Below are 7,451 nucleotides of genomic sequence, written 5' to 3' on the forward strand. Positions count from 1 at the left end.
AAAAGGAAATATAGCGACTTTAATAAAATAAATGCATGCTTTATATAACAAACGAAAGGTTTAACGACAAAAATAATAACAAATATTGTATATAAGATTATAAACAAGTATATGGTAAAAAGATTAGGATTATAAATATTTTAAGTTTGATGTCATGATGTAGAAGCAGATGAAAATGGAAGTAAAACTAAACGAACCACATCGAATATTAGGTCTATGTTGTACTTAGTCAATGGTTTAAAGTATCGGAAAACCAGATGGCGTGAACGGTTAGATGCATGGGTGGCGCAGGTGTCAGCACGAAAACAGCAATGGTGTGGGTGTGAATCAGTGTGTAAGTATACGAGTGGGAATCGTATGCGTCAGCAACAGGTTGTCAAGTTGTGAGAACACGTTTTCGCGTTTTCTATTTTCAACGTAAGTTAAATTCGGAAAAGCGGGAATTATGCAAAGGCGCGAAAGTTTGTTGGTTAAAGTTTCGAGATAGACTCGTTATGTCGAGTTCAGAGTGACGAGTCGAGTACGATTTTATTAACGAGATGGTTGTGATTCAAAGGCATACACTGATTGTATTTGTTCTTGGAAGTAGCAAATAATCTCTTCGTGTATGAACTACTTATTTAGTGGTAAAAAAATTTCTTAGCACGATCAAACGCTAATGAGTTGTTTCTTCCTTTGTATGCTTTCTTTCAAGGATTCATGCAACCACGTCAACCACTGTCAATTTAGGCTTTATTTATGGCATAAGATGATCGTGCAAGCAACGATAGGACATTCACGGATCACATCTACTCACAAATGTACGTATTTCATTCATAAGTCCCCTACTACGCGTGCTTTCGCGCAAAACTTTCCATCATAGAAAAAGGTTAGAGACAATAATATTTACATTTTTCGAAATCTTTGTCCACAGTTCCATTTTTCATAAAACATGCGTATGTTTGCGCTTCCCTTATCTGGATCTCGATAGACAAATACGTATATTTTGCATAACGTAAGAATCTATTTGCATTTTTGTTTATTCGTATTTCGTGCCATTTTCTTTCAACATGGTTTGTTTGAAAGTGTCAGCGATACTTCCTCGAGGCAATGTGTATGTTAATTTGATTTGTGCCCTACTTTGAAAAGCAGATTATAAACTTCTTAAAAAAATGTCACGATCCGAACTGTTGTAAACGAAATTACGTATCGTATCGACGTATACAGTTTTTGAACGATCGTCTTTACAAATTTATCGACGATTATGTCTATTATGATTCGAAACTTTGTAAATTATCGTACGATGGTCAAAGTCTGAACGTCTTCTTATTTTTGCAGACACCTGGGAGAACAATTTTTAAATAGCAGATTAATAAAAGTAAATATTCTTCAAAGCATACGTAACAAAACTTTGAAAACTATGGAGAGAGCACAGACAAGTACGTATATAGGAGGTGACAACCACCTTTTAGAGTATTGGGAAGAGTATCAAAAAATGATGGAAGAAACCAAACTATTGGATGATTACCTCGAAGAGGAATATCCACGTAACTACGATGGTATGTAGTTTTCTATTACTGTTCATCTTTATAATTGATAATAACAGTTATCGTAACAAAGAATCTAAATTGGCTTTCAAAGACGGTGAAGAGGAGGCTGAATGGTTACGTACAGCTGGTTTAGGACAGTTGACGGAAGCATGGAAGGCTGGAAGAGAAGTACTGCCAGACGAATTGGGCGCAGCGTTACGTCCGTTGTCGCGGGCACAAGCTGAAGCAGTGAGACGTCGCGTTAAGTCGCTCAATCATACGGTGAAACAGCGTTTTAATCAACGACAACGTGTCCGTAAACCGGATATTAGAGATGTCTTTAAAGATATAGAGGTGCGCGAATTATAAAATGTATATTATACAGAAATTTATAAATTGTAAAAGGGAACAGCGAAAGATCAATTATTTTTTGTTAACGGTTCGTCGTTAGGCATCCAGTACTGGAACGAGATCGCGTAGCGCCACACCCGATTCTTTAGATTCCGTGACAGGTGTAACGCCAGAGAATGCTTCGCCTCCGTCACTGGCAACGGTCACCATTGACGATGCCCATCATACAAGGTAAGACTTGTTTGTTATGCTTTTCCATGCTCGCAGTCACTCGTACACGTCTTAATCGTAATTTACTTTTTAAGTACCGTTACCGTACCAAACTTTGTATCGGTTTTTCATCAATTACCAAACGATTGCAAATACAAAGAAACGGTACGTAGAACACCGAGTGCGCCGTCGTCGGCGGTAGACACGGCGATAACATCGGGATCGGTGTTTCCTTTCGGACATGTCTCTTCAAGTGGATGGGCCGGATATTCGTTACGAGGAGACGTTGCTAACGATTCAGGTATTTGACATTGCAACGACACTTTTCCTAATTCTTTTTTATATAATCATAGAATCACGAGGGCACATTATGTTCATTTGTAGAAGGAATTCAGCTAACAAGCTACCAGAGATTAGGAACGATACACGTGTCGAAACCCAGTATACAAAGACGAAGCGGAAGCGATCCTAGCGAAGTAGCAAATGCGACGGACTCAGGCGACGCTATCGAGAACACTCCAACGGATACTACGTTGAGGTGTGTTTCTAGGTTCTTAGGTCGTAAAATTTTAGTTAAAATATCGTATCGCCTCGACTGATAATGTGATTTGGATTACGTATGAAATTTTAGAAGAAATTCGGGGAATCACGCAACGGTAACCCGAAGTCATAGCAGTCTGTACGGATTAACAAGACCAGTGGACGAACGTTTGATTACTCATCCGTTGAATCGAACATCCTCTCACGGTCACTTGAGCTTCGAAGAAATGTGTAGAACGAACGAAGTAAACTCAGAAATCTGGAAGTCGGAAGCTCTTGCTTTGGCCGACGATGTACAGAATCGGCTGGGAGTAGAAACGCTTACGCAGCGAGATTTGACCAGGTTACAACCACTACTGTGGCTTGAACTTACCGCGGTATTCGATAAATATAATCTACCATTGAAAAAGCGGAAACCGAATAAGCGTCGGACGAAAGGTTCGCATCGATGCTAGTAAACTGCTTAACCAAAAAGTAAGACTCGATGTTATAATTACTGAACACCGTTATATTCGTAGCTGGAAACTTGTTCGGGGTTTCGTTGTCGACTCTTTTACTTCGGGACAGTCAATTATCGTCCGAGGAGAGTAATATTCCACTGGTATTTCAAAAGGTTCTTAACGAATTAACAAGACGAGGCATAAAAGAGGAAGGTATCCTTCGCGTTGGGGGACACAAGCAAAAAGTACATTTTCAACAAATCGAAATTATCAACGAAGATCGATATGCTAAACACATACGTATGGAATAAATGACACTATCATTGTTTCGTTCAGGTCGAATCGATGTGCAGACAGTTGGAAATGGATTTTTATTGCAAGCCGAAAGAAATGGACAAGTTGTTTAAATGCATGTCGTGCCACGATTTGTCGGCAGTTTTGAAAAAATTGTTGCGTGACCTGCCACAACCGCTGCTTACCGTAGAGCTTATCGACGCTTTCTACCAAAGTCACGGTAAGTTACGAACGTGTTAAGCTTAAGATGTTTTCTACTTTCGGTTGCGCTCTCGTTTCACTCGATGCGCTAGATTTCGAAAAACGTACACACACTTCGACGCGTCAGTTTCTCTTTTTTACGTTATATTTTATTAAATAAAAGTTTTTTTTTTTATTCTCGTATGCGCAGGAGTGAAGGATCACCAGGAGTTGTCGCACGCATTGAACTTGCTTGTACTATTGCTGCCAATAGAGAACCGGTGTACTCTGAAGGCGTTGGTTAAATTTTTCGAATTGATCGTGGAAAATCAAGCGTCGAATAAAATGTCGATCCACAACGTAGCGATGATAGTAGCACCGTCTTTGTTTCCACCGCGATACATTCATCCACGCGATCGTACCGATTTGACCGCTCAGCTTAATATGGCTGCCATATGCTGTCAGGTAACGGAAGTTCTCCTCGTTAACGGGAACAAACTGTGGTATGTACCGAACGAACTTTTGAATCAGTTACACAGACATTCCGAGGAAGAAAGATATCGAAAGTACAGAAAAAAGTTTTATTGATGTTTGCAAGATTCGAAGGAGGGGGAAAAAGAGGATAAGATAACAAAAGAGAGGGCTTGTCCGTTTCGCTTTAATAAGTTAATCGATGGATGAATGATTTCTGAGAGGTCATTGCCGCCGGCAGTTTGGTTGATCGCATTAGAACTCTTAGAGCCGGGCGACACAACCCTTAGCCCATAACGCCATCGTAATGGCACGGAATTACATAGTTTGCTAGTCGACGATTAACTTTGAACGTATCTGTATACGCGATGATAATTCGCAACTGATCGTTCGTTCAAGATGCGATTAGTTTTATCGATTTTCACGCGCTTCAAAGTGCAATAGGAAGAGATTCTATAGGATATCTTTGGATATGTTTGCGTCGGTGAGAATAACGGTAACGTCCGTAAGGCGAAGATACAATTCGTAAAGAGAGAAGCTCGTTGCCGCGATAAAGTTTCGCCTCCGATCAATCGATCGTACAGCATTTCGAAGTTGAACGTGCCTGCGTGTTAGAAAAGCCGCGTTATTCGCTCTGGTGCTACGTTAAACGGAAATACGAATCGAAACGCGAGTTGGGACGAAGCTACGAATAATTAACAAATTTACAGATTTATATGTCGTGCAACAGCGTGACTTTAAAAAAATATGCGTTGTACCGTGTGTGAGTATTGTAATTTATTACTAACGATAGCGTGCGTGCGCGTTCGTGTGTGCGTGTGAGAAGATTTTGCAATTTATAGCACAGCTATGTAGTAATATCTAGTTTATTTTCTAACCGCATCTTCTCGTCATCTTTCCTTTTTACTTATAAACGCGTATCGATAATTTATCGTTACTCGTTTCGTAATATTGCTCGAAGCGAACGAACGAAACGAGAGGGAAGCGCGCAACGAATCGTCGCAGATTTTCGCCGAACGTTGACGCGTACCGTTTCGCGAACTCTGCCTTTCTTCCATCCTCTTTGATGCGCCATATTACTGTAAGCGATTGTACATATTACTCAACGTAAGATCGTTACATTTGTGTCAATAAAGTGCCAAAGAAAATAAATGCCGATCGCAATTCTTTCATCCAGTGTTGGTTCCTCTTGGTTGCGTCTCCGTGACGAATTTTTGCAGGAAGTAAGTGAAAACGTTTCACGTAGTAAACTCTTTTTACGCAGTGGCTTACGAAGGATGGGGAAAAAGGGGAAAGAAAGGGGAAGGAAAAAAACGAAGGGAAAAATAGGAGATTACGTTGTGGCGCGGTGACTAGATCTTTTTGGGACGGAGGAAGATACACGAACACGGTGGAACGAACGATCGAGTCAGCGCACAGACGCGATCACTTTTTCGAGGTCGACGTCACCGATAATAGGTGCGAAAAGATCGTTGGCTAGTTCCCGGGGGCAGGAACCCGTCAAGATGGGAAGGACGAGCATAAGTTTGGCCATCCTGGCCGACGATTCGGTTCTACCAGCAAGATGTCGAACCAGAGTGTCCACTGCGGTGTCCGTTGCTCGCGACGTCAAACGTATGCCGTTCGCCGTCTCGGCGATCTCTGAATTTCCAGGGGGAAAAAAGAGAAGCTTTAGAAAAGGGGGAGAAAACACTGTCGGCACAGAATGTTGGAAAATAATGGTGCTCGTAATTGGCGAAGATTGTAGACGCGCGGGGTGCGCGCGTATCGTGCGTAAAAATAATTGATTACCGGGTCGACAGAGGATCAAGGTTTCCAGAATCGAGAGCTCGACTCGATCGGGACGCAAATTAGAGATGGTGGCTCTTGCCGCGGATACAGCGTGATGATGATGGTGTTCGGTGTCGTCACCGTGTCTGTCAGCCGAGAGGGTCGTTTTCGGAAAATTAGTCAAATCGACCGGCCAGATCGCAGCTCGCAGAACGAACGCCGCAGCCCATCCTCTTCGAAGAATCTTATTCTGCTCGTCGAAAGCGAGCATCGAAAACTCTCGATGCTGGCGAGCGGCTCGCACGGTCGCGAAGAATATCCGTGCCGCGACTTCGTATCGTATCGTGTCTCCTGGAAGCAATTGCGCCTCGTTAGCATCGCGCGTCCCCCTCGTACGATACTATCACCTTGTCCGTTTTTACTCTTTCGTTTTGTTTCTACCGTTTCTACCATGCGACCGTTCTACTGTACGATTTCGTTTACCAGCGACAAGAATCGTAGGCACTCGAGGAGAATAGAGGATCCGTCTCATCGACGATGAGAAAGAGAGTCCGTTATCGACGTTAACGTCGGTCGCGTGATATCGCATCGTTGGGTTTGCAGCGACGGCCGCCTCCTTTGCGATTAGAATCGGTGCTACGATTCCTGGGTCCGAAGAAGATGAAAGAGATACCAAAGGCGGTGGCGGTGGCGGCGGCGGTGGTGGCGACGACGATGCACGAGAGAAATGACGCGCGACGGATGCGATCTTGTTTCGAACGCGCGGTCCTCTCTCTTCCTGAACGGCTGGACAAAAGACAAAAACGGCGAGCTATCGTCTGGCGTTCTCTTTGTCCAAGGATCGACTGTTTATACGATATTATCGGAGAGAGCGCGCGCGCGCGCGCGATACAGTCGCGGTAAAAATAATGGTCGCGTCACGTCGACACGTCGAGAAGAGGCTCGCGACACGCGCTTTGTTTGCATCTCGTTTCGCTGGCCCCGTACGTCGTCGTACAGTGGCCGGCGTACTTGCGTTCGCGATCGAAGTCGTTTCGATTATGCTTACCTGCCGTGTTCATGCCAACGGTAAAGCACTTGTTCAGGCGGCAATACGGACACCAATTGCGTCTCGCTTTGTCGACGAAGCACGCTCCGGTTCCGGCTGAAAAAAAAGGGGCGGAATCGCGAGATCTGGTCTCCGTGATCAGCTGGAATTTCGAACGGTAGGAAAAGAGGAGAAATCTCGCGAACCTATGCAGGTGAATAGGGCGCCGCGACGCACCGACCGCTTGAAGAAACACGAACAACCGTCGCAACAGTAAACCCCGTAATGTTTCCCGTAAGATCGGTCGCCGCAAACCTTGCAAGCAACCGGCGTCGGCAGCGTTCTTCCTGTGATCCGCGATAAGCAATCGAATTAGTCGATCTTCTCGATCGGCGAATCGTACGTCAAGCACTTACCCATCTTTGTCCGGCGGAGAATCGCAGACAGCGCGGAATATTTGGAAGCGAAGGGAAAAGCAAAGACGCGAGAACAAGAATCGGAGAGCTCGGGGTTCGTCCAGGAGGACGTCGAGGGTTGGACTGATCGCGCACACAGTGCAACGAGACCACGAGAGATCGAGAGAGTACGAGGGGCGCGCGAACGTCAGCCGGGTCGTCAGACCGCGAAAAGACAATATTTACCGAGCATCGTGGAGAAATC

General features: G+C 44.2%; 2 protein-coding genes across 6 annotated transcripts; one reads left to right on the forward strand and one right to left on the reverse strand.

Moving 5' to 3' along the window:
- Positions 1-246: 246 nt before the first annotated feature.
- On the forward strand, positions 247-5,146 carry LOC122571629 (rho GTPase-activating protein conundrum). 4 transcript variants are annotated; one of them, XM_043735637.1, is made up of 11 exons: positions 247-334; positions 695-800; positions 1,318-1,538; positions 1,621-1,862; positions 1,960-2,090; positions 2,165-2,370; positions 2,454-2,607; positions 2,701-3,047; positions 3,128-3,294; positions 3,386-3,563; positions 3,735-5,146. In XM_043735637.1, the coding sequence occupies exons 3-11, from the start codon at positions 1,400-1,402 to the stop codon at positions 4,109-4,111; spliced, it is 1,941 nt and encodes a 646-aa protein (XP_043591572.1). In that variant the 5' UTR covers positions 247-334; positions 695-800; positions 1,318-1,399; the 3' UTR covers positions 4,112-5,146. The 4 variants fall into 4 exon arrangements, with proteins under 4 accessions (XP_043591572.1, XP_043591570.1, XP_043591571.1 ...); XM_043735635.1 differs by having other exon boundaries at positions 266-417; XM_043735636.1 differs by lacking the exon at positions 247-334 and adding an exon at positions 348-626.
- Positions 4,091-7,385, reverse strand: LOC122571635 (photoreceptor-specific nuclear receptor). 2 transcript variants are annotated; one of them, XM_043735659.1, is made up of 6 exons: positions 7,208-7,385; positions 6,998-7,138; positions 6,813-6,908; positions 6,248-6,550; positions 5,786-6,115; positions 4,091-5,635 (listed from the first exon to the last, which is right to left on the reverse strand). In XM_043735659.1, the coding sequence occupies exons 1-6, from the start codon at positions 7,209-7,211 to the stop codon at positions 5,403-5,405; spliced, it is 1,107 nt and encodes a 368-aa protein (XP_043591594.1). In that variant the 5' UTR covers positions 7,212-7,385; the 3' UTR covers positions 4,091-5,402. The 2 variants fall into 2 exon arrangements, with proteins under 2 accessions (XP_043591594.1, XP_043591593.1); XM_043735658.1 differs by having other exon boundaries at positions 4,091-6,115.
- Between the last annotated feature and the right edge of the window lie 66 nt (positions 7,386-7,451).

The sequence above is a fragment of the Bombus pyrosoma genome, linkage group LG10 (genome assembly GCF_014825855.1).
Source record: "Bombus pyrosoma isolate SC7728 linkage group LG10, ASM1482585v1, whole genome shotgun sequence".
In the NCBI taxonomy this organism is placed as follows: Eukaryota; Metazoa; Arthropoda; class Insecta; order Hymenoptera; family Apidae; genus Bombus; species Bombus pyrosoma.

Excerpts from the sequence above, each read along its gene's own strand:
- LOC122571629 (XM_043735637.1), top strand. The coding sequence starts at position 1,400 with ATGGAGAGAGCACAGACAAGTACGTATATAGGAGGTGACAACCACCTT. Across the intron at positions 1,863-1,959 it reads ATGTCTTTAAAGATATAGAG|GCATCCAGTACTGGAACGAG; the intron begins GTGCGCGAATTA and ends GTTCGTCGTTAG. Across the intron at positions 3,048-3,127 it reads GAATAAGCGTCGGACGAAAG|CTGGAAACTTGTTCGGGGTT; the intron begins GTTCGCATCGAT and ends TTATATTCGTAG.
- LOC122571635 (XM_043735658.1), bottom strand. Across the intron at positions 6,551-6,812 it reads CGTTGGCATGAACACGGCAG|CCGTTCAGGAAGAGAGAGGA; the intron begins GTAAGCATAATC and ends TCTTTTGTCCAG. Across the intron at positions 6,116-6,247 it reads GCCTACGATTCTTGTCGCTG|GAGACACGATACGATACGAA; the intron begins GTAAACGAAATC and ends AATTGCTTCCAG.